General features: G+C 43.9%; 2 protein-coding genes and 1 long non-coding RNA gene across 6 annotated transcripts in view; 2 read left to right on the forward strand and 1 right to left on the reverse strand.

The window, feature by feature from the left end:
* The window catches only part of LOC138771243 (uncharacterized), a 24,463-nt gene extending 19,917 nt beyond the window's left edge, over positions 1-4,546 (forward strand). Inside the window, exon 4 of the long non-coding RNA XR_011359572.1 lies at positions 4,410-4,546. This is a non-coding gene — a long non-coding RNA (uncharacterized lncRNA). The remainder of the gene's footprint in view (positions 1-4,409) is intronic.
* Positions 1-21,117, reverse strand: part of SUSD6 (sushi domain containing 6) — a 27,476-nt gene extending 6,359 nt beyond the window's left edge. Inside the window, exons 1-2 of the mRNA XM_069950820.1 lie at positions 20,779-21,117; positions 12,207-12,372 (exon numbers count right to left, since the gene is read on the reverse strand). Coding sequence (XP_069806921.1) covers positions 12,207-12,315 — 109 coding nt within the window. The 5' untranslated portion in view covers positions 12,316-12,372; positions 20,779-21,117. The remainder of the gene's footprint in view (positions 1-12,206; positions 12,373-20,778) is intronic.
* The window catches only part of CCDC177 (coiled-coil domain containing 177), a 67,489-nt gene continuing 61,206 nt past the window's right edge, over positions 20,790-27,072 (forward strand). For 3 of the 4 annotated variants that reach the window (XR_011359570.1, XR_011359571.1, XM_069950814.1), the window contains exons 1-2: positions 21,104-21,254; positions 26,204-26,312. The gene's annotated coding sequence lies outside the window, so the exon portion shown is untranslated. Of the gene's footprint in view, positions 21,063-21,103; positions 21,255-26,203; positions 26,313-27,072 lie in introns of those variants that run through there. The other variant, XM_069950815.1, reaches the window with a different exon arrangement.

Below are 27,072 nucleotides of genomic sequence, written 5' to 3' on the forward strand. Positions count from 1 at the left end.
CTCACAGCATTGAGAAACTCTGCCCTACATAGCTGTAACACAGTGAGAGCATGCATAAAAAGTCAAACAGCCAGCAGAGGGTAGCTCAGAAAAAAAAAAAATAATAATAAATAAATATATATATATATATATATATATATATATATATATATATATTAATAATAAAAATTATTTCAAATTAATTGGTACCAGAAAATTCGAATTCTATTAAAAAATTTCAAGTCTTCCAGTAGCTATCAGCTGCTGTATATCCAGCAGGAAGTGGTGTATTCTTTCCAGTCTGGAGAGCAGTAGAGGTTTTCTATCGGGATTTGCTTTGACATGGACAGAGGTGGCAGGAGAGAGCACTGTGTCAGACTGGAAAGAATACACAACTACCTGCAGGACAAGCAGCAGCTGATAAGTACTGGAAGACTTCAGATTTTTTAATAGAAGTCAATTACAAATTTCTGGCACTTTCTGACATCCTTGATTTGAAAGATTTTTTTTTATATTTGGGCTGGACTACCACTTTAAAGGTGCCCATACACCAAATACCAAAATTGATCAAACCTGCTAATGACAAGGTAGTATTAAGTGTATGGGGGACTCCCAAGTCAGTGGAGAGAAGGGTTGGACATTTTTGCTCTGGGAGGGATAAGCCGCCACCAGTGGTCTGGCCGTGGCTACTCCCTCCTCATAGGAAACACATTAACATTCGGCCATGCTCTGCTATATATGGACCACCGTAAACGCCTCCACCTCTCTCAGCTTCACCAATATATGGGATAGTAAGATAAAGCAGAGAACATACACACATCCATCGTCCTTGAGTGAGCAGATGGGCCATCTCTCGGACATATGTTCAGCTAATGGATACATGGCTGCGTCATACTACAGCACATGGAGCGGCACACGTGGCTGTCAGTGAATATGCGGTTATGTCACTCGTTGGATAGGTACCAGGGCGCTCCATTTCACATAACAGCAGATTTGCGTGTGGGTGAGAAAGTTTCATAATTGGAAATAAATCCCCATAAAAGTGAAGGCTGTGAGGATTTCAGTACATCAGGGAGATATGACTGTCAGGACTATTAACAGATATGCAAGCTACAATGGAGGAATTATAATCTAACGCTTATTGTGTGCAGAACAGGTTTCTATATTAAGTTTTTAATGGCTGTTTTTCTTCATACAGCCAATGTCCTTGCTGCGTCTCTCCTATAGCTCTGTGTGTAATACACTGTGCATCATGAATACAGATGCAGGGGCCATTACTGTAGCTGAAGGGATATAGGACATTTGGGCAATGCCAAATTACCATTTTCTGAAGCTACTGAGGCAAAACTATTTAGTAAAATTTATATTATATTGGCGTTAGGCTTAAAGGGGAACTATCAGCAGGTTAAACCAAACTAACCTGGTCATAGTGCCTCCTGTACAATAGGGGACCAAGGATGAAGGTATGTCCCTTACCTTCATCCTCAGCACCATTACCTCTATTTTTATGCACTTACTCGTTTACTCCGGCCCACCTTGAGCTGCATTCACATGTTCCGTGTTCTGCACGGAAGACGGACGTGGAATGCATGAGACAGACTTCTCCCCCGCCCGGGCGGCATCTGGGATAAGATGCTGGGAGCAGGGGAACTGTATTCATATGCCCCGCACTGTAATCACAGCACAGCTGATTGAATACAGCACAGTGCCACTAATTCGCAGCAAGAAATCTGCCCTGTCTGTTTGTACCCTATAGCAGATGCAAATAAGGACTTTGTCTTCCATGGGGAGAAAGCAGCCAAAAGTAATAGATACCAACAAAACATGTCGGGCCCCAAAAAAAATTTACGTGAATAAGCTATTACAGGAAGAGATCACCGCTTACTCTTAGTTATACAAAGTCGGCCTACATGGGCCCTTATTTAGTCATCGCAGGTGGATAACTGTGGTTAGTACCAGCAATATCACGAGACAGGAAAAGGATATCAGACAGCAGAAAGTGCTGGGTGACGGGAGGAAGATATCACACTCATTTCGCATGAAAACAAGTCCGGCCAAACGTCTCACAAGCTTTATAGCATTGATGGGGAACCTTCAGCCCTCCAGATGTTGCAAAACTACAACTCCCATCAAGCTTGGCCTGGACAGCCATAGCCCCCCCCATCCCTGCTTTAGAACATCAGCAGAAAGGGTTAATGCTAGGAACTGGCTGTAGAAAGCATTGTGGTATACAATAATACTGGTTGGCTTTAAAGTGTCACTGTCATTTAAATTTATTTTGCAGGCGATGTTACAGGCGATTTTAAGAAACTTTCTAATTGGGTTTATTATTAATTGAAAAATACATTTTTATCATGATAAAGCAGTTTGAAGCTCTCCCCCCTGTCTTCATTGTTCTCTATGGAGAGGGGAGGGGTGGAGGGAGATGAGGCACCAAAACAGGACCACAAAGAGTTAATTTACAGCTACCTCCTCTGAAGGCAGCACTGACCCCTCTTACCTCTGAATATAGGCTTTCACACAGTTCCCGCTGTGTAATCATTTGTTCTCTGCTGGCGACTAATCTCCCTCCACCCCCCTCCCCTCTCCATAGGTTACACAGGGCTCGACAGATGTAAAAAAAAGAGTCGAGATTTCCTGATGATCAGTAGTGATACTACAAAGCGCGGGGGGGGGGGGGGGGGGGGGTGGATGGGTTTGGGGAAAGTCTTTTTGATTGCAGATAATGGCATATTTGCCTAATAAACCCAATTACAAAGTTTCCTAAAATTGCCTGTACTGCCTGTGATTTCTGCAAAAAAAAAAAAAAAAAACTAAATATAAATTATATATTTATATATATAAAATCACACACACACGACAGTGCTACCTACCAACACTATATGGGACTTTCCCAGAGAAGAAACTACAGCACATTTCTGGCAACCAGTGCAAGATTCCAACCATTACTTATTCAGTGTTCCTGTGGGGATATGTAACTGGTAGTGCCGCCCATATCACTTAGCACAAGGAACACGTTATAAGCAGTGTGCACAACACGTACATAGATGCTGTGTGATGAAAAACAATCAGGAGCATTACAATAGGCATGTCACTTCCCAGAACAAGACAATAGAAGACATTAAAATGTTCCCTTCTAGTCATGTGTATTTTCTGCCATGTACATACACTTCTCAGAAGGCAAAATACAATCTACTCCACATCAGTCTTGTAATGTGTATTGCCGACACTACAGTATATGGACGTTGTGTAACAGGATGTGCAGCCGACAAGTGACGGCAGCAAAAGATCACATGTACCATCCAGCCCATTTGTGCCTATGGCTGGACCCATATTTTCCAGGGCTCCCTAGTGCGGCACGTTCTGGAGCCACAGGGAATCAAACGCAGAGAGTTCGGGTTACACTGCCGAACATTTTGACAGGTTTGCTCAACAATAGCCATCAGTATTGAGTGTACGGGAATCTCCCAAGACTTTATGTTGATGGAGACAGGGGTTGGGTGTGATGGAATTTCATTGTCCGAGCCCTTTGTTTTCGAGGAGATAAGCCACCATCAGAGCTGTCTCGCTGTGGCCTAAGGGGACTATTACACGGAACAATCATCGTCCGACTCGGCCCTATCCGGGCAATTGTCGTTCCGTGTAATAGACACAACGATTAGTGTATGATTGTAGTCATTGGCTGATCGTCGATATAGGTTGTGACCTATAATTGTCGGGCGCCAACCGCCCATCGCTACATGTATTAGCGGTGCGCGGCGTACGCTGACGGTATGCAAACAGAATACATTACCTATCCATGCTGCAGGGCTCCTCTTGCGCTGTGCTTCTCCAGCTTCAGAGCGGCCTGTCTGAGCTGCTGTGGTCCCAGCCTGTGATTGGCTGAGCTGTCTGTCAGCTCAGACAGGCCGCTCCGAAGTTGGAGCGCGCGAGACACAGTGAGAAGGAGAGCGCAAGAGGAACCCTGCAGCATGGATAGGTAATGTATACAGTTTAAGCAAGGGCTGCAAGGACATTGGTAACGATGTCCCTGCAGCCCTTGTTAAACGATTATCGGGCCATGTAATAGGCCCAGTAAACGAGCACCAATCTAGCAGATCTGCGCTCGTTCAGCACAGCACAATACACACACAACAAATTATATATATATATTATATATACACACACACACTTATTTGCATGTGTGTTCTGCTTTATCTGCACAAACATCTGTTCAGAGTACTTGATCAGGACCCATCTTGGTCGTCACCCGCCTTTCCCCTTCCTCGGTATTTGAGGTCAGGACAATCTTGCATCATTTCAGTTTATGTTTCAGCTTACTGGAAATGATAATCCTGGTTACTTTACATATCTATGTGTTACTGAACATGCTCCAGGGCAAGTGCAGATTTTTAACCACATTGTTTTTTCTTCTTTGAATTTATTTCCAGAATTGTAGCTGAAACCTGCAAATGTGCTGGATTTTCCACAGAAGACACCATGCCACTTTTCTGCTATGTGTTGCCATACATTAAGTAAACCCCTGGGCTTACAGTAGCGGACAGATGCTATTACATGTAAATTAAGAAGACTGTTTCAAAAGAATAAATCAATGGTGAACAGGTGGTAAGATGAATGAAGACATTACTGCTTGTGTGTGGTCAATGACCTAAAGTAAAATAAGTCATCCAATACAGGACAGCCCCTGCTTATATACACTATGAGGGCACTCCAATGTATGGCTTTACCAGCCATGTCCCTATACACTTCATAGTGATCTCTGCCAAACCCACTGCTGGCCATCAAAATAAAAAGTATGGGGGGGGGCTCAAGTATCCACGAACAGTGAAAATAGGTGTCGGGCGTAATGGATTTTCATTCACTACTTGACGCCTTTTGTTCTTGGGAAATAAGCCATTGCCAAAGCTGTCTCTGGCCTCAAGGTACACCTCCTCATAGACAACAAAAGAACATTCAGCTCTGTCTAACAATTATGTGCATGGGGAGGACAGGAGCATCAGTCGAACGATCCTTTGTCTGACAGTTTTTGAAGGTATCATAAAAGATATCTATAAATCTTATGGTGGCAAAACACCTTCAGTAACTTTTAGCCAGAGAGATCTCTCCAGTCCTCCCCACACATATGCATTGCCAAACGTCACTGTGTTCTCTATGTGGAGGAGTAAGACGCAGCCAGACAGCTCTGGAGGTGGCTTTTCTCTCCAAGAACAAAGAGGCCAGAGAGTGAAATTCCATCATGCCTGACCCCTATCCCCACCGACATTATCTGTTGGTGGAGACCCCCATACTTCATACAGGTATATGTGAACTTTTTAATTAAAGTCAGCCAAACCCACCAACTTCGGTAGGCTCATCCAGCTATTTATAATATATGGTGTACTCCTGACTCTTCCCCCATACACATCATGCTGGTCGAGAGAAGGATTGGGTAGGTTAGATTTCTGGCCCTAAATGAACGTGAATGTTCAAATGTTTTGGAAGGTCAAGATAGGTATGACCACCTTGCTACAGAAAAACCCAGTCGTATGAATGGAAAAGGATTTCTGCAACAAATCTGCTACATGTGAATACATGTACATACAGATATCGCCCCTGGTCTTCATGCCATGAACATGAGTGATGAAACAAAGTATTTACAACTACTAAGACACACATTAAAACTTAACTTTTAATAATAACTTTGTAAAAAGTGCGATATAGCGATACAGCTATGCACGTAATCAGTTTTACATTTAAATACCACTGCTACACGCGGCCCGGTCACTAAGTACCTGTCTCCCTTGAGAAAGCCACAATTTATGTGGTGAAACGTTAGGTTGGTGGTGGGCGTTTGTGTTTTAAATCAAATGCACCTAGTTTGATTGGACTTTAATACTAAACAAATAGACCAGAGTAGTGGCAGTAAGATTGCAAGGGTTTCTGGCCAAGTCGGCCGACAGCCGGACACTGCGATTAGCCGCCTCAGTACAGTATAGAAGGAATCATTAACTATATCGGACACACCAGATACTGTATTCTAAAGCCACGATTAATAGACACTATCGGTGTGTGATCGCACTGGTGCACTAAATATGCAAAACCCTAGTGGCTGGTACTTGAGTTGAATTCACCGTATGCGATCTCGCACAGTGTCGATCCCAGCTCAGAGTATTTGTGATCTGTTAACATAGACTCTAATGAGCAATTTACACCAATTCCTCTATCTGTTTGATATTGCTCTGATTGTAGATCATTAACCCTGGCACACTTACTTATTCCCAATACTGTGTTCATTATTTTAACATAACCAATATTGCACTTTTTACAAAATTATTATTAAAAGTTAAGTTTTAATGTGGCTCTTCATAGTAGTTGTAAATACTTTGTTTCTCCACGTGTGAATACATCACATCTCACTGTAGCAATCCAACCAGCAGGTTTGATACTAGCTGCCACAATATACCGACCTCTCTGCCTCATTACAATATATAATCTGCTTTTGCCCTAAATAGCATGGGGTTTATACATGAAGGTGACTTCCACAAAAAAATAAAATAATAATTGCATTGCATGTTCCTATGAGATTGGAGAAGTGCAATAAAGAAGACTAACATTACTCACTTCTGCTTCCAGGTTCTCATGGATCCTGTGTGAGACGACCAGGGAAACAAAGTAAAAAGTGGAGAACTGCTTATGGTCCTTTGTGATATTTTATAATTGTCGCTTCCGTTATTATATTAAAAAAATAGCAGGAAATTCAGAATTAGAATCCTAGCTTGCTATGTATCCCTAAATGTGCAGATTATATTTACTGCAATATGTAATCCATGCATTTGCCATAACATTAGCAGGGTTTCTTCTTGTAAGGCGCAGAGACCCCATATAGGGCATGACCTAGACCAAAACGCGTCTGTCCTAACAAAGCTTCAATTTCCAAGTTAATTAAAAAAAAAAAAAAAAGCAAAAAAAAGCATATCATCTGCTAAAGAGATGCAGGCGTGTGGCAGGGTACAGCTCCGCCCATAGAATAAAGAATAGGGGTCATATAATGGGTTATGGCGTTCATTCTCAATTATCTTTAAGTGACCCTGGCTCTCACTTCTATTGAAATGCTAATTTAAGTGAATGGCATGGTGATCCCCAAACAGAGGGGATGCTTGTGTTCAGTGTAGACAGATGGCTGGGTCATTGCACTGCCTCAGGGTCTCCATAAGTATCAATCACATCCTGCACTGAATGCAGACTATGGCCCTTGTGTATTATACAGCGAAACAAGAGCCTTGTATACCCACTGCTAAGGAGGAGTCATCGCTGCAATATGTATGGACATTTAATACAATGCAAGGCTGAAAAATGATCGCACAGGAAGTTATCAAGCATGGCACCATAGATCAGACGCCCTAGATGTGAAGAACCAGGCTAGCCTACATGCCTAGTCCTCTAATTGTCATCTCTGATCTATATAATAATACCTAATGAAGCTACAATATCACAATACTCTAGGTGGGACACACTAAAGAACACAAGTCTTTGTGGCATTCATGGTGAATCCCAAGTTTTTCTACATTACAAAGGCTATATAGAGCAGGGGTGCTCAACTGGTGGACCGCGGTCACAGTCACTCAGTCGGACCGCGGTCGCAAAACATAGTCACTCTTGTGGCCGCAGCAGGCACAAGAGGCCGCTCTCTGTCTTTGGTGCCGGTGCTTGAGTGACGTCACTGGAGCATCGGCGCCATGACAAGAAGAGAGCGGAGACACCCGGACCCAGGGGAGTATAAATGTTTTTTTTTTTTTATGTAATATGCTATATGGGAGGGGGGAGCACAGGGGGGCTATATACTACTGGAGGAGCGCACAAAGGAGCTATATACTACTGGAGGACTGCACAGGGGGGCTATATACTATTGGGGGCAGTCACCCCCTTTGTACCTAATTTCAAAAAGCCTGTAAGACAGAGTTCAAAAACGTTTGTGAAAAGTAAACAAAACATTTCCTACTAATGTTCAGCTCGGACCTTCACCTGACAACAGACCCCAGAAAGTGGACCTTTACTAAAAGTTGATGAGTACCCATGATATAGAGCAGTGCTTCTCAAACTGTGAGGCGGGCCTAACCAGTGAGGCGCCACCTAGTGGTTGGTGAGGCCCAGCTGGGGAGCCAGTTTTCGCAAGAGAAACTATGATCTGCACAGTCCTTTTGCTGTTTGCAAAAATCTCCATTTTAGCCACATTATTAATTTTCTTCATATTTGCTTTTTGAGTATATACTGCTGTGAGTAGGGTAAAAGGTAGCCCTAGCTTTCAAATGGACTTTCACCACAGATGGTGAGGCCCAGGCACCATCTTAGTCAGTCTGGTGAGGCCCCCGCATTGCCTTGGTCTATTGGGTGAGGCTCTTGTAGAAAAGTTTGAGAAGCACTGATATAGAGAATTTTTCTATCACGTTGAGTACCACGGTATGATTCAGCAGCTAATGGTCCTCTCTATCTATCACTATCACACACACACCTTGTAAAGACTAAGGTAAGAGCAAGTAGTACTGGGCACAAGTACATGTGCTGGTACTCTCAATCGATCTCCCTGCTCATTTGGGCTGGACAATAATACCTTGTGTTTATTACTGTTTAGCGGCAATGCACCACACTATTTTTCTATTTATTATGTAATATGGTGATGTCACTTCCTGGATAACATGGTGATGTCACTTCCTGGATAACATGTTGATGTCACTTTCTGGATAACATGGTGATGTCACTTCCTGGATAACATGTTGATGTCACTTTCTGGATAACATGGTGATGTCACGACCCGACTCCCAGAGCTGTGCGGGCTGTGGCTGCTGGAGAGGATAATGGCAGGGGGACACTGAGGGACACTGAGCTTCCCTCTGCCATCATTCTCTCCAGCAGCCACAGCTCGCACAGCTCTGGGAGTCGGGTTGTAACATCACCATGTTATCCAGGAAGTGAAGCCTTGATGCAGTAGCAAGAGCAGGAAAAAAAAACACTTTATAAGCATTTCCCGTATTAAGTGTATATTGGGGATTTGAATAACTTTTGGGGGGGCAACACAATACTTTAATAAAAATTTTCGCGGGACTTCTCCTTTAATGGTGGGACAACACTAAAAATGATTAAGAATTGTAAAGTTTTTACATAGTTAATAAGGTTGAAAAAAAGACAAGAATACATCAAGTTAAACCTATAACCTACTGTGCTGATCCAGAGGAAGACAAAAAAAAAAAAAAACACCCATAATGCAGATGCCAATTGCCCAATCACACGGGGAAAAATTTCTTCCCAACTCCAATATGGCAACCAGAATAAAACCCTGGATCAATGTCGTATCACAACGTTACTAAAGGCCAAGATAATAAAAACATTTTGTCTTTTGTTCAGGAGGTACAACTGGTTTAACCTGCTGCAGGAACAGAATTGGCACACCTTACAGGTGCTATAACCACACAGGTTGGTATACTGGGTATGTGTAATGTACAATGCATGTCCCTTTATAGTGTTTATAGTGGATATTTCCCATTTATAGCCAAACCTACCCACAAAATGAGTCTGTATTCACCATTTGCTGCCAGAGCACTAACAAAGTATAGTGGGAGAATTCCCAGTTTATAGCTGTATCAGGGCCTGGGAGTATTTTACAGTTCAAGAACCTTTCCATGAGATGAAGTATGATGACTTTATGTCACCAAGAGATACCACATATAACCTAGTGAAGATAGAACCTTCTTGAAACTAAGCAGAGCGGTTAGGTTCCTAAAGCTCCACTCACATCACATATTCACTGTCTGCCTCTGGTATATCCATAACCATAACCATAGACTTCTGTAGATTAAACATACACTGTGCGTGAACACTGTGCGTGAATGTGTTCGGAACGGCCACATGCCTAAGTTTGAATGTATACTGGAGTAAAGCAGACTAGCTAGTACACTACATTTAGGGCCCTATTACACAGGACAATTATCGTGCAAAAACATCGTTATAACATTTGAATTTAAACGATAATCGTTCTGTGTAATTGCAGGCAACGATCAAAAAATCATTCATGTGTCGCTGATCGTTGATTTAGATCTGAACTTAAAATCATTGCTAATCGTTCGCTGTAATTCCAAATTTGTTCCGCATTTTTTTCACTAATCATTTAGTGTAATTGCACATTGTTCATTGTTGTGCTGCGATCAGATGGAGAAAACGATCATAGTAACGATCGCAATCCGGATTGCAGTAACAACTATCGTTCTGTGTAATATGGTGAACAATTTCAGGTTAATGATAAACTCTCGTTTGCGATCGTTTATCGTTAGTCGTTAATCGCTTTGTGTAATAGGACCCTTAGTCTCCTGCAGCATGGTATACAGCAGAGCAACTAGTTGAGCGTATTTTGATGTTATGCTACAGGGGACAACAAAAACCATGATGCAAAAGGGGGTTTAGGCCTTATTGACACAGCTGTACTTTGCAGTCCCACAAGTATGGTCCCACATTAAAGTCTATGGACCAATGCACACAGCTTGGACAAGTAACATTAGATAAAAGTAGATCAAGCAGGATCAGCTAATAAAATGTCTATGTGAACCTCTTGAACATGCCCAAGGATAAACCACCTATGACAATTGCTTGATCTACTCTCCCGACTAAAATTGCGGTCAGCCGACAGCTATTTATTATAAACTGCTAGCCCTCCAAATGATGTGCGGATTAATAACTTAATGCAGGAATAATTATACGCTTTTATAGATCGATTAGATATGCAGCTTGTTCTATTACATGGGAGCTATTTCAGGTAACATTTATGTTTTCTTTAGATGTTGCATTTATTGCGTAGGCTCAACTATCCCGCATCAAACCAGAAAGTTTACCCAGCAGGGACAACACTGCCAAAAAGATAAGGGCTGGAGGCCAGAACAAAACAGACAATGGGGCTACCTACTGTGTGAGGTTTACAACTTCCTCATAGCATAGATACTTGGAGAGATAGCATCCCAGAGTAAACGGCACAGTGACTACTCAGGAAGTAGAACAAACGTCACATACTTCTTTAATGCTACCCATACACTGGATTATAGGGGATGTATCACCTAGATTTCTACCTATTATCTTGTTGTTCTTTTCTAATTCTTTTCTCTTTTTAGAACTGATTTCTTATTTTTCATGTTTAGCACAATAAGGGAACAGTCATCCTGCCCGCCCTTTCTGCACAATATTTAGAGATATGCTTTATAGACATAGGAGCTGACCCATAGACTCTAAATGGGGGGTTCTAGGCATGCAATGTGACCTGTGCAGGGAGGGTCATCAAAACTTCCTAAAATTATGTTTTAAGCATAGAAATGTAAGATATCATTAAGTTTCCCAATATTAACATGTATAAATTACATATTTAGTGTTAAAGCGTGCTATATGCAAAGTGAAAGGATTGAGAGACTGGCGTATAAGGCCTTTTCTGTAACGTTGTAATAAAATATTCTGATTCTAGCAAGCACTAAAGGTAACCTTTGCCTCCTATTCCACAAGGGACATATGAATGCAATAAGATTTGCTTTGTCAGTGACATAGGTGCTGCAAGGACGCAGGCTACAAGGTGTGCTTTAGGCTGGGTTCACACTACGGAACCCGAGCGGAGTATTTCTGATGGATTCTGTAGCGCCAATTCTTTCAGCAGGATGTGGAATCCGCTCGTGCATAGAATGGTGTCTATGGCACTGGTGGAGAGGCGCGCGGCCGTTAACGGGTACGTGCTACGGAATCCGTCCGGAATTCTCTGCTCGGGTTATGTAGTGTGAACCCAGCCTTAAATAGGATATCACAAAAGTCCCCTTGCCACTTGTGATTGACAAACCAGGGTCGTCATTTTAGGATTTGTTTTTCCACTGGTAGAGACTGAAAACATCACAGCTATGAGGTTTCCAATCTCCTTCAATATAAGTAGTAAATGATAAGCCCCTTGATGATAAGCTTATAGAGTGCCTTGTTGCCAGGACTCTCAGCAATCACATGTACCTAGCACCAAGTGTTCAATATCCCTGCACAACCACCATAAGGGACGTAAAGCATTGTTGTTCAAAATGAATTCAATAGCCTGTGCATGTATAGCGGATCTTTATTCTGGATAGACAGACACAAACCCTTCCTATTAAAGCAGACTACTTATTAGAAGGATTGGCAATGTTTTTTTACTTAAACCAGTGGATCCAGGCCCTCCAATGGGATGTTCTGTGAATGGTTCTTACCTGAGCTGATACTATATGGTAGAGAGGATAGCAGCAGGACTAATAATCCACTTCTTTTAGAGGACCACACTTCACACCACTGATCTCTTCCTGGTATTCTGGGCCACATTTTACTGCCTCAGGGTATCCGTAAGCCAAGGGAGAAGTAAGACAACCAGCGCCTTGTCTAAGGGAAGAGAGAAAAGAAATGTGATCTTAATAACTACTGCACGTTAAAGAAGAAAGCAGAAGTCGCTTGTTGCTCAATTTGCATAGAACGGAAAAGCCAATATCATTTATGGCTGCCATCGAGACTTTGGCCTAACTCTGTGCAATGACCCTAAACTAGGAAGCGTACGCTTTCAGACATCCTCTCATTAACAGGTGTGCGAACAGTAATGCAGGCATGTATCAGACAGACAAAGATCACTGTAGTAGTATACAGCCACAGGAGGCTGAATGCTGTGCTCATAACAAGTATAGCCAGATTCAGGTCATGCTGGAGTTAAGGACCTATTACACAAAGCCATAATCGTCCGAATTTAGCCGATTATCAGCCATTGCGGCCGATATTCGCTTTGTGTAATAAAAGGCAATGATCATCCGAAATGCACAATGTCGGCTGACCATGGTTGTCGTCAACATGTTGAAAGACAAACGACCACGATAGCAACTATCTGCTGCCATCTCTAATGATAGCCTGCGTAGCTCTCCATGGCCCCCTTCCCTGCTCACTGTTACCACCAGCAGTGGGCAGGGGAGCGGTGGGCAAGCGAGTGGTGATCTGTCAGGTCGGCACTCACTTGCTGTGAAGATCGGGCGGCATAGTAGGGGCTTTAACTGGGCATAAAAACTATTTAGTGTCCCCAGGAAACAATCTCATGGGCATCTGTATGCAGGGTGGATCTCTATGGTTTTTCATCCACATATGCTATGATTAAAGGGCTGAATTACTTCTCCTTATCAGACCCCGACGTACGATATGTTCACACCGAGTAACAGGCAGAATTCCACCTGCCTCAGTGTGTCAGTGAGATGCCTCGCGTGCCTCTGCTCTCCACTCAAAGAATTGACATGTTAAAAGGGATTGCGAGGCGAGTCTGCAGCAAATTCCGCCTCTTTTACTCAGTGTGAACGCACCCTTACATAGTTAAAATTGTGCTGGTTGTCATAAGAGAGTAAACAGGCTTGTTGTCGCACAGTTTTTTTTTAAGAGCATAAAAAAAATAAAATGGGATGGATTATCCTCAGGATAAATCATTAGTTGATACAACAACTGGCTGCAAATCGAAGGAAATTAAAAGCCCAACCATGTCTCCGCCAGTCTTTGTCGACACACAAACCACTGGGATGTAAATAAAGACCAACAGTAAAAAAAAAAAAAAGACAGGGGCATTGGCACTGGATAGTTGAGTAATTTTGTTTTAAAGTTTTTTTTTTTTTATATTATTTTGTTATTATCATTCCATATTTTTCTGTAATTTTGTCCAGAATGCAGAGCGGAGCGCTGCCGAAAGACGGATGGCCAGAGACCATCAGAGAGAAGCAACAGAAGGAAGGACACAGATTACGGCTATGTTCACACAATGTAAAAATAATATTTTTACATTGTGTAAACATAGCTACACACTATATATTACTAGTACATTATACAAGACCCTGTATAATACATGGCTGCAGACCTTTAGCAAAGGTGGTCCAATTCTACAGCAATCCTTCCATACATGTAATGCACAGAGGGGGCTCACCATCCTCCAGGATTGGGGCTGTCTATTAAAGCAGTGCAGACTACACTGTGTGGGATAGGCATAGGAAACCAGATATCTGCATGCTGCCCCCCTGCCAGTAACTGAGCTTCCCCTATCTGTGCAGACACAGCACTCCCTGGTGAGGTTGTAGAAATTGTTTTGAATGTCACAAAAACATGTCAAGAGTCTGGATCAGTCAATGCCTGGATGTTTAGACTCCCACCAATTGTTAAATGGAGCAAGAGAAGCGTGCAGCTGAGTGCTTCACTCCATGTCTCATTGCATGAAATGGGTTCTATAAGTGTAGAAAAGGAGCCCATCAGGGACAGCAGTGGAGACCCTGACCGATCAAAACTTTTTACAAGCCTGTCTGAAGTTTACAGGAGAAGTAGTATCAAGCACAAGATCATGGTGATACATAAGGCAGACCAACAAGGAACTAAGCAAGAAAAATTATGGGAGGAAATTTGGAGGAAAAGCTGAGAATACAACCAAAAACCTCTGGTGTAAACACTATAATTCTCTTATGTATGATGACACAACTGGATAAAAGCCACATAAACTGGCTACGGTTGTAAAGATGAAACATCTGCCTGATCATTTTGTTCTTAGTAAGCGGCCGCCAGGGGTGACTGCCAGCAGCTTACCACCTTCTCTCTATACAGAAACTAAACTTTCGGCAGAGCAGAGGGGACAGCTAGTGGCTACTTTGACTTCCTCGATCGCCACCCTTAAAGTGACTCTGTACCCACAATCTGTCCCCCCACAAACCACTTGTACCTTCGGATAGCTGCTTTTAATCCAATATCTTGAATTAAAAGCAGCTATCTGAAGGTACAAGTGGTTTTGGGGGGACAGATTGTGGGTACAGAGTCGCTTTAAAGGAGAAGTCCAGCCATTTTTAAAAACTGACAGCTGGCAGGGGGGAATTTAATCAGGAGTACAAACTCACCTTTTTCCGTACCCATGGTGAGCAGCAGGACTGGCCTCAGGACCCCCACCGCTGACACATGACGACCCGGCTGATGGACTGGCCGCTCAGCCAGTCACTGACTGGTCTGGGATCCAACTCCTGTCACAGACTAGCTGAACAGCCAGTCCATCAGCCGGGACAGGCACTGCCCCCTCTGAGTCGTGACGTCATCATAAAATGCCTTCCAGCGTGGGTACCAAGGCAAGTTCATACTCCTGATCACATCCCCTTCCCCTGTCGACTGCCGGATTTTAAAAATGGCTGGACTTCTTTAATGCAATAGCTTACATTAACGTGCATCTAAAAAAAAGTTGTGTGTGTGTGTGTGTGTGTGTGTGTGTGTGTGTGTGTGTCTGGCTACTTCCTAAAAATAAAGAAAAATTATTCAACTTCTGGAGTGGTCTAACTGGCTTCTACTGTAATCTATGTAAACCTGCTGGACAAGCTGTACGAATACAACAACCCCCCATCGGTTCAGTGCAAAAATCCCTGAAACCAAGTTATAACATGCCGTCTATTATAAATAAGAGCGCAATGTGTTCTCTGCTGTATGATCCCCTAAAGCTAAAAAAAAAAGTGATAGGATACAAGAAAGGTCTATGCATTCAGGAGGGTTCAATGCCCACAGTATCAGAATACATGCCCGGGGCTAATATTTTTTTGCCATGTTGAAAAGACTAGTAGACATAACTATGGGGTTTGTTATGTCATCACTGCTCCTGACAATTCTGACATGTCGCTTCCCATTGTGAGAGGCTTGGTAAACAGTAGCATTCACAGGGAGAATATTACATATACATATATATGTATATATCACACACACACATATATATATATTATTTGTAAGAGGTGCTGCATGAGTGGCTGGTGGTATAGGTGTTACTGGAGCCAGCAGACAGTCTTTCTACCTGTTATACCACAGTCTATTGTGTATAAGAACAAACAGGAGCTTCTTCTTCTTCCGCCAGGCTCACAATGCTCAGACTCTTCCCACAAGACATTTCTTCATCCCTCTCCAGAAACTAGCTGGAGGCCTGGGATATGGCACATGTTCTTCCTTTTAGGGACTTTTTTTTTTTTTAAATAGGACAGGAAAGGGAAAAAATAAATACAAAAGCCTGAAATATCTGGGAATGAAATTCCGACAGAACTACAGCAGCTTTCCGTTAGAGCGAGGAGAAATGAGTCAGTGTGAGGCGGTATTTATCCGATCAATATGCCACATCGAATGCCAGAATTATGACGAATTCCTTGTCTCTGTGCGGTGGGGATGTCAGAATATAAAATCCCTTCAGTTGGGGTTTCTCATGACTGTAAAGCATTTATGTTGTTTATAATATGCACAATCGGTATGGCCTCCAACTATACGGTCACAGACACTGCTGCCTGCTCACATGTATTCTCCCCTAAGGTGCAATGCAAAAATGGAGCTGATGTTAATGGGGCACCGTGCAACCCTCGCTGGGATCCCCGTGCAACCCTCGCTGGGATCCCCGTGCAACCCTCGCTGGGATCCCCGTGCAACCCTCGCTGGGATCCCCGTGCAACCCTCGCTGGGATCCCCGTGCAACCCTCGCTGGGATCCCCGTTTATTGGCAGAATAGTTGTCTTCTGACTCCAGAGAGTAGTGCACAATGCGGACAGGCATATGTGCAGCTACCTTCATTGTCATTTTATATCAGTAGTGACCTACAGCGATTTTACATACAAACTAAAAGTGAGACAGAAAAAGTTCTTCAGGGACCTATAATAGAAGCATTGTGACCATCTCTGTACAGCACACTGCTGAATGTGGTGGCAATGTTAAATACATTTAGGTGAGCAGGAGAGGTTTTGCTATTGCTCTGGACAGTTCCTGACATGGACAGAGGTGGCTGCAGAGAGTACGGTGTCAGAATGGAGAGAATGCACCACTTACTGCAGGACATACAGCAGCTAATAAGTACTGGGAATTTTTCAGTTGAAGTCAATTGCAAATTTCGGGCACCACTTGATTTGAAAGAAATTTTTGGATGTGAACTACCCCTTTAAAGGCTTTGTTTTATCAACCAAACACATAACACAGTGTCTAGTAAGCAATTCCTTTGCTGCAGTCTAAGCTCTATATGTTGCACCTCCCATATGATTATTGTGCATAGTGGTATGTGTAATCATACAGCAGATGAATACAGACAGGACAGGGTGGGCTGGACCCCGGGGGCAATTTTGTAGTTTCCTTGGTGACCACCATTTGTCCATCTCTCACATTGGTGTCAACTCCATCATGGAATCTGCAACATACAGGAGCTTATGACCAGCGTAAACCAAGGATGAACTGTAAACCAGGGGCTAGGGAACCTTCGGTTCTCCAGCTGTTGCAAAACTACATTTCCCATCATGCCTGGACAGCCAAAGCTTTAGCTGTCCAGGCATGATGGGAGTTGTAGTTTTGCAAGAGACAGAGGGTGGAAGGTTCCCTTTCCCTGCAGTAAACTATTCAGAGATAGAGAGCAGACATTGCCTTGCTTCTGTGGTTGTTACTAGCGTTGAGTGACGGCCGCCATGTTTGTTCCCGATCTCTGCCACATCCTCGTCTTTCACGTTGCCCATTGTTCCCCCCAGCCTGCTTCCTGCATTGTGTTTTTATACCTTCTATCGATGTCAGGCACACACAAATACTCCATTATCCTATAGGTAGCACCTTACTAACGCTTCCTGACATGAAACAAGGAAGTCCAGTGTTACGTCGGGGTGGCGAAAGCCTTCTAAAGAAGTTATAAAAAATCCCCCTGGGGTCTGCGTGTTATTTTGAGAATGTTCTCACGGTTACATTGTGGAATCACTATATAAACAATTCCTGGATCCTTTAAAACAGGGGTAGGGAACCTTGGATCTCCAGCTGTTGCAAAACTACAACTCCCATCATGCCTGGACAGCCTTTGGCTGTCCAGGCATGATGGGAGTTGTAGTTTTGCAACAGCTGGAGAGCCAAGGTTCCCCACCCCAGCTTTAAAAGAAACACAGAATATCCAACATGGTGCCTTATTGTAACTCTGCCAACAGCGGCCTCATAAACTGACACCACAGGGCTGAATGTTATCCTTGTTCCTCAAGAATGAAGGCGGACACGGTTTATTTTTGCTGCCACCACCCTGATCCCGGCACGTAAAGTACAAGATGGCCGTAGCCGCATCCTTGTTACCATAGGAAATCATTGTGTTTATATGACAAGGACTTCACTAAGAGAGGACAGTCACAGGGCAGAGCAAGGACAGCCGTAAGCCGCAGAGCTTCATGCTGCTTTATGGCATCTCATTTCTGCTGATTATTTTAGCATGAGGTCCAGAAGACCATGGTGGATACAGCAGGGGGATCATGGGGGACTTTTGGGAGTAGCAGAGATGAAGATCCAAGACAGTAAAGGGGGTTATGTAACATTAGAAAAAGCAAAGCTACTATCTTGGAAAAACAGCGCTCCCGCTATCTTCAGGTTGTGTGTGGTATTACAGGTAAGCTCTATTCACTTCAATGGAACTGAGCTGCAAAACTAAATCCAAACTGAGGACAGGATTGGTCCCGTTCCTGAATATAGGCGGGTTGGGCATGCCTATCACTACTCCATGACTCCAGCACTCTGCCGCTCCCATAGACAGTGAATAGAGCAATGACACACGTGCACAGGACACAGGTCCCCACTCTCTGGATGGAAGGGGGGCCCCAGCCGTTACATAGTTGCTCCCCCCCCCCCCCCATAGGCTCCATTCTATGGTCAGAAAGATTCCGCCGTGTGCCCAAAGAATGAACAGGTTCATTCTTCAGGCAGATGGTGGAAGTGGAATCCACCTGACCATAGGATGGAGTCTATGGGACCGTCAGGAGTGCGAGGGTTGTGGTGTGGGTTGGGGGGTTTGCGGTGCGAGCGAGTAACAGAATCAGCGGCAAGTTAACCGTGTGCACATACTGTAATACCAAACATAGGAGCAATTCCATAAAGACACGGGCACTGCTGTCTATACACTATTAGATCATCAATACACATGTAACTCATTACCATAAAATAACAGATGGAGCAGTCGCTGTCACTTCTAAAGTATCAACACAAATATGTAAAGTGATTGACATCAATGGAGGAAATAAAACGGTTTCATAAGTGAACATGGCTGGGAATGAGTAGAGTATATACAGCAGCCCCAGTATACGGCTACCCCCATACACACCAGAGAGGAGGTGGCCGACTAATGTGCATGAAGAACCCCCAACTGTCTCAGGACAAACCCTGGTTAGTCAGGCCCACATGTGTAATAGAGAATGTACAGCCAATGGATGATGGAAGGAAAGGGCCACACAAAGGATCCATCGATTATTCGTGCTGCCCTGTGGCCACAACCACTCAGCTTTATAGGGCAGCAGCCTGGCTGTGTAATAAGAGGGGAGGGGGTCACAGATACCAGGTTACTGCAGGACAACACAGGATTTCAGGTGGATATAGACAATAGGTAATAACAGCCTTCAGGACTGAGTATACAGATAACACGGCTGGGGCTATTAACATGCTGTTTGCACTGTACATAGGTATACACTGGGAGGACTTGTCAGTAAATGCCTCCAGCATAAGCCGCTGTGTAGCTATAATATGGCGTATACAAAGGTCAGAGGTAATTATAGTCTATAGCATGGTGTATACAAAGGTCAGAGGTAATAATTGTCTATAGCACTGACTGGTATATAGATAATAAGTGCTCATAGGACAGAGTATACAGGAGGATACAGGTAATAGTAGGCAGCAGCCCGGTATATACAGAGGATATAGGTAATAGTCTCTAGTATACAGAGGTGGTGGTAGGCAGTAGCCCAGTATATACACAGAGTAGCAGTAGCCCGGTATATACACATAGTATACAGGTAATAGCCCGGTATATATACATAGTATACAGGTAATAGCCCGGTATATATATATATATATATATATATATATATATATATATATATATATATATATATATATACACATAGTATATAGGTAATAGCCCAGTATATATATATACACATAGTATATAGGTAATAGCCCAGTATATATATATACACATAGTATATAGGTAATAGCCCAGTATATATATACACATAGTATATAGGTAATAGCCCAGTATATACACATAGTATATAGGTAATAGCCCAGTATATACACATAGTATATAGGTAATAGCCCAGTATATACACATAGTATATAGGTAATAGCCCAGTATATACACATAGTATACAGGTAATAGCCCAGTATATACACATAGTATACAGGTAGTAGCCCAGTATATACACATAGTATACAGGTAGTAGCCCAGTATATACACATAGTATATAGGCAGTAGCCCAGTATATACACAGTGTATATAGGCAGTAGCCCAGTATATACACATAGTATACAGGTAATAGCCCAGTATATACACAGAGTATATAGGCAGTAGCCCAGTATATACACATAGTATATAGGCAGTAGCCCAGTATATACACATAGTATATAGGCAGTAGCCCAGTATATACACATAGTATATAGGCAGTAGCCCAGTATATACACAGAGTATATAGGCAGTAGCCCAGTATATACACATAGTATATAGGCAGTAGCCCAGTATATACACAGAGTATATAGGCAGTAGCCCAGTATATACACAGAGTATATAGGCAGTAGCCCAGTATATACACAGTATATAGGCAGTAGCCCAGTATATACACAGTATATAGGCAGTAGCCCAGTATATACACAGAGTATATAGGCAGTAGCCCAGTATATACACAGTACAGCTGATATACACAGCCGCAGACAATACAGCAGGATACAATACAGCCGCTTCCTGTCTCCCCGTACACTGTGCTATAAGCCGCAGCCTCCCGCACTCACCGGCTGCTCCCGGCTCCTCAGCCCCGGTGTCACAGTGTGGGCCCCGCTCACAGTGCCGCCAGCCCTCCGGTCTCCGTCCTTCCGTGGCTGCTCCGTCTTGTTCTACTCCCGGAAATGACGGCGGCGGCTGAGGGGGGCGCTCCTCCTCCTCCTGACGTCCGCTCCTAGCAGCAGCACAGAACTATTGTGTCACCACAACATGGCGGCCATGTTCTCTATTGTGTACACTGTCACTGGGCGGCCGTGTCTGTACATGGTCGCGTCCAGAATGGAGTTTCCACCCGGTAGGTGTGATGACGTACTTGTCACGTGCTCCGGGGTGGTCATGTGACCGGCCGGGCGCTTATCTCCTATGTGCTGAGTGCTGGAGCGCACAGCTGTGCTGGCCGATGTGGGCAGCTGCTTGGGGCGGTGTTACCGCTTCATGTGAATACAGCAGATATAACAGTGCGACACCTGTGCACCCGAAGCCTATGGTAAAGTTAATTTGCCCCTGGATGTAAACTGCCCACAGCAACCAATCACAGCTCAGCTTAAATTTTACCAGAGCTGTAAACTGAGCTGTGATTGGTTGCTGGGGACAGTTCACACCAGTAGATATTTTACACATTTTGATAAATCTTCCCTGTAGTTTTGACATTCACTCACAAGCATATGTATAGTAACAAATACGGCTGCGCTTTTGCCTTACTCCTTCACGCCAAACTGCACCCCCCCCCCCATATCTCCATACATCTACACTATGAGGGAGATTTATCAACCAATCAGATTCCACCTTTCATTCCTCACAGACTCTTTGGAAAATGAAAGGTGGAATCTGATTGGTTGCTAGGGGCAACTGAGCCAGTTTCACTTTACACCATGTTTGATAAATCTCCCCCTATATTAATAAGTCAGACCACTGCTATTAGAGCCGCGTGGTGGTCGGTAGCCTAGACAACAAGCTTTCAACAATAGGAGGGAAAAAGCAGCATATCAGGACAAGGAGAAAAGTTTGCTGAATGAATGTATTTGCACAAATATTAATTAATATTAATATTAGTTAAGACTTGAATATCCCTTTAATAGCAAAGGTGGGGGGGGGGCACTTTTTTGCTGGGACCAGGGAGGAGGTGGCCGAGGGAAAAGACGTCCACTCACCTCCCCGGTTCCAGCGGCGGGTCCCGCATCGGGTTCCCTGCCACTTCCGGGTGTCTGACGATACGTCTCAGGTCCTCTCGGCCACTTAGTGACAGAGGCGGGATCTGAGCAGACTTGAAACGGATCCCGCCTCCTTCACCGAGTGGCTGAGCGGACCTGGCACTGAGTGGCTGAGCGGACCTGAGACGTCACGTCTCGGGCCCGCGTCAGACACCCGGAAGTGGACGGGAACCGGCTACCGGAGCGCCGCGATGCGGGACCCGCTGCTGGAACCGTGGAGGTGAGTGGACGTCTTTTCCCTTGGCCACCTCCTCCCCGGTCCCAGCAAAAAAGTGCCCCCCTGCTGGAGTACCCCTTTAAAATGTACCAAGATGTAGATGGAAATTTTTCTACGGTAATTTCAAATTGTCATTAAAAAAAATTAGACAAGTCGTGAACAGAAACTAGACAGTGTAAGCATGTGCCAAATATATCCCACCACATAAATCATTTCAATCATGTTACAATAGTCATAGTTATAGTTTATAAGGCTGCAGAAAGACCTAGGTCCCTTCAGTTCAGCCCATTTCCCTCTAGTGCTGTGGGAGTGTTTTACGTCCCTGCAGTTGCAGGTTACAGTACAGTTCATTTGGGCGGATTTTCAAAAATTACACATAGTAGAACAAGGTTTGTGTGGGAAAATGAGCACGCTTATTAAAGGGGATGTCCATCATAAACTGGTAATCTATGATGTGGCCGGGGCTGGGGGCACATAACAGCGCTGTATACTCACCCATCCTGCTCTGTCCTTACTTGCCCCGCTATCTGTGCATTTTAACCCCTTAAAGTCTAGGCCACATTTTTCGTTTTTTCCTCCTTGCCTTTTAAGAACCATAACTCTTTAATTTCCCCATCTACAGAGCCATATGGGGGCTTACTTGTTGTAGGATTAAAGGTACTTTGTAGTGACATCCTTCATTTTAGCAATAAATTTACTGCAAAACCCAAAGAAAAAATATTGCTAAAAAATACTATTTTTTGGGTCCACTTTTGCATAGAATACACTTTTTGATAACCTTTTTTTTTTTTTTTTTTATTGAGATGTGATATGACTAGAGAGGAGTGAAGCTTGAGCAGGCTGAGGTCCATTGGATGCGTCCCTAGGGAGTCCTGGAAAACATGAATATAGCTTATGGCCTATGGCTGTGTCCATTTGTTCTAGGCAGCCTTAGGGCTCCATCCATCTTCTGCAGCCACCGGTAATCTCCCTGTGATTACAACATGGGGACCCAGTGTGACCGCCTGGACCACCAATGAGGTGCAGAAGAACTGCTCTAATAGCTCCATTTAAAGGGGTTATCCAGTGCTACAAAAACATGGCCACTTTTCCCCCCTCTCTTGTGTCCAGTTTGGGTGGGGTTTGCAATTAAATTATTGCAATTATCCAACATTACAAAAACATGGACACTTTCTTACAGAGACAGTTCTACTCTTGTCTGCAGCTTAGGTGGGTTTTTGCTGCTCAGGTCCATTGAAGTGAATGGAGCTTAATTGCAAACCACACCTGAACTGGAGACAAGAGTCGTGTTGTCTCTGAAAGAAAGTGGCCATGTTTTTGTAGCACTGGATAACCCCTTTAAGCTCCATTTACTTCAATGAAACTGAGTTTTAAACCCCACCCAATCTGGAAAAGTGGCCATGTTTCTGTAGCACTGAAGAGTAAGAGAGACTACTCCATGATGGCTGTTGACAGCGGCTCTCAGCTCCTGGGTATGAAGCACACTTGGCCCCCAAACCTGCTAAATACATCATTAATTCCACTATGAAGTACATGTGTGTCATGGTGGGTTAAAGGGGTTATCCAGCGCTACAAAAACATGGCCACTTTCCCCCTACTGTTGTCTCCAGATTGGGTGGGGTTTTGAAGCTCAGTTCCATTGAAGTAAATGGAGCTTAATTGCAAACCGCACCTGAACTGGAGACAACAGTAGGGGGAAAAGTGGCCATGTTTTTGTAGCGCTGGATAACCCCTTTAAACCTAACACATGACGTTACCTTAGGGTCCTATTCCACGGGCCGAGGAGGGCCCGATCAACGATGTAAACGATCTGCTAGATCGCCGCTCGTTTACTGGGCCTATTCCACGGCCCGATGATCGTTGAGCGAGGGCTGCAAGGACATCGTTACCGATGTCCTTGCAGCCCTTGCAGCATCATACATTACCTGGCTGCAGGGCTTGTCCTCCGCTCCGTCTCCTCCCCGGGTCCCCCGCGCTCTATCTTCTGAATGGCCGGTCAGCTGACAGGCCACATTCGGCCAATCACAGGCCGCGGCGGTCCCGGCCTGTGATTGGCTGAGCGCTCCGTCAGCTGACCGGCCATTCAGAAGATAGAGCGCGCGGGACCCGGGGATGAAGACAGAGCGGAGGAGAAGCCCTGCAGCCAGGTAATGTATGATGATGCTGCTGCTGTTTCTTCTCAAATCGTCGGTCGCCCGCCGCGCACCGCTATTCAACCGTAGCGATGCGCGGTGGGGGAACGATGATTTTAGGTCTGGCCCTAAATTAACGATCAGCCGATGACACGATCATCGGCTGATCGTTCTCTCTATTTCACCGAACGATAATTGGCCGAATCGGGCCAAATGGGCCCGATCCGGCCGGTTATCGTTACTGTGGAATAGGGCCCTTAGCCACACATGAGAACCACGTGAAGAGCCAGACCTGGAGTCTGTGTGGGCCCTTGGGTAATAGAGTCACAATGGTTTCCATTATGGCTAAACATTTTTCGCCCACCTTGTTCACCCACTTTTCTACTATAGTCTAACATAGGTAGGAGGTGGTTATGAAGTGATGCGCCTGCTCCCACCATCCAACATTCACAGATATAAGAGCTATAACTGTTTAACTCTGGCATAATTGCAACAAGATATATATTTGAGTTAAGGTGTCGTTTTTTTGGCACATCGATACAAAAGTGTTATGTGATGATTATTTAACACAATATATTTATTTGTTTTTGTATCTTTATTTTTTTGTAACCTAAAGAAGTACTCCAATAAAATCTGAAGCCAGAAAGTTATACAGATTTCTAAATTACTTCTGTTTAAAAATCTCAAGCCTTCCAGTACTTATCAGCTGCTGTGTGCCCTGCAGGAAGTGGTGTATTCTTTCCTATCTGACACAGTACTCTCTGCTGACACCTCTGTCCGTGTCAGGAACTGTCCAGAGCAGTAGCAAATCCCCACATAAAACCTCTCCTGCTCTGGACAGTTCCTGTCTCGGCCAGAGATGGCAGCAGAGAGCACTGTGTCAGACTGAAAATAAAACATTTCCTGCAGGACATACAGCAGCTGATAAGTATGGAAATACTTGAGATTTTTCTACTGAAGTAAATTACAATTCTTTATAACTTTCTGACAAAGGTTGATTTAAAAGATAGTTTAGTTTTTCCGACTATCCTGTGTGAGAGGAACTACCCCGAGGAACAAAAATGTAAAGCAGAGAACAACAATAAGTAATTATGAAGGTAAAAGGAGACTAACAGGATTATAGCAGCAGTTCAGGAGCTAACTATCTCCTCATACATTATGGAGGTGTGGTGCCCTAATTCAGTCACCACTCCTAGCAGGTGGAAAGTACAGTGTTATGTAATCCTCTCGGTCATGCTAAACATTAAAAATTGCTGACAGTCCTTCAATTGCTTTTGCCCTCTGTTCGTGTTTTGGTTAGATAATCTGTTCAGGATCCCCTATGAACTGGGGGATCAGTCCTGTATGGTGTGGGTGAGAGATTTGAGTTTTTTTTTTTTAACGAATGGATCGGCGCCGATCTATTTTTGAGCATCGACCCAGGAAGGGCGGGCCCCCAGTGTGATGATCTCCCCTCCCCTCTGTGAGGCGTCTCCATTACAATCAATGGAGCCGCGTCACAGAGGAGAGGGGGTTTCATCACACTGAAGGCCAACAGGCCCGCCCCCAGTGCGTCTTCCCAGGTCGGTGCTCGAGAATAGACCGGCGCTGATCCATTCATAAAAAAACCCTCAAAGCGTTGTACCTGATGGTACATTCACTTTAAACATTCACTAAAGGTGAGCGCAACTCGGGTATGCTTGCATGTGAATATCGGTGGCTGAAGAAGATGGAAGCAGCCCTAAGGGCACCCACAAACACTGCTTTTTGTGACTTTTTTGCCACCAGTGTAACAATTTTTTTTTTCATACTATTGCATTTTTATTGGAGTTTTTTCTACCATTTTTGTGTTTATGTGTGTAATGTTTTTGTGCTAACTATGACGTTTTTTGGTCAGCATGTAGACTCAAACATGGACTTCATCGCTGGGGAGATAGAAGTCATCCCTCCGAAACATCGATGAGAGAGCAGCGTGTCTGGGCAATGAGAAAGATTACCTACCTGTGGTGAGTCTATGATGTATACGATGCATTTATGTAAAACAAAAAGAAACAGGGATTCATGCTGTATGAAGACGCAGTGAGTACTTATTGGCCCAGTGAATGTTTGGTGCAATGTGGATGATATTATAGGAACATAAAAGTGCAAGCATACCTCAATATGTTCCACACTGTGGAGTGAATAAAGTCTGATAGACGGCATCCATTTCTAAGCCAGGGCTTAGTGTTAGCCCGTAACATGGCTAACACTAACCCTCCCATTATTACCCCAGTGCCCACTGCTATAGGGGTACTGTAAGGAGCTGGGTACCAGTAGTCCTGGAATGCCCAAACTGGAGCTCCTGTCAGTAGCAGGCTGGTATTATTAGGATGGGGAGGGCCAAAATAAATGTCCCTCTCCACCCTGGTACTACTAGGCTGCTGCTTGTTTGTTTTTTTACCTGGCTGGTTATAAAAATAGGGGGAACCCCTGCAGGCTTTTTTTATCATTAAATAATAATAATAATAAGGTTTAGGAAAAAGGGAATATATATATATACATCATTGTCTCTTAAATGAAAATGTACTGACCTGCTTCAGATGCTCACTGTTTAGACAAACAGTGACCGGAAGCTGCAACTAAACTTTTAGCTGATAGCTGACAGTTTAGTGTAACTGCCACTGGACCCCCAAAGGGGGTCCAGCATCGGCAATTGCTGGCTTTGGTGGATCAATAACGGTAATTGGTTTTGTAAAAAACACATAGGATTACATTGGAATCTCTGGA

This window comes from Dendropsophus ebraccatus, chromosome 13 (genome assembly GCF_027789765.1).
Source record: "Dendropsophus ebraccatus isolate aDenEbr1 chromosome 13, aDenEbr1.pat, whole genome shotgun sequence".
In the NCBI taxonomy this organism is placed as follows: domain Eukaryota; kingdom Metazoa; phylum Chordata; class Amphibia; order Anura; family Hylidae; genus Dendropsophus; species Dendropsophus ebraccatus.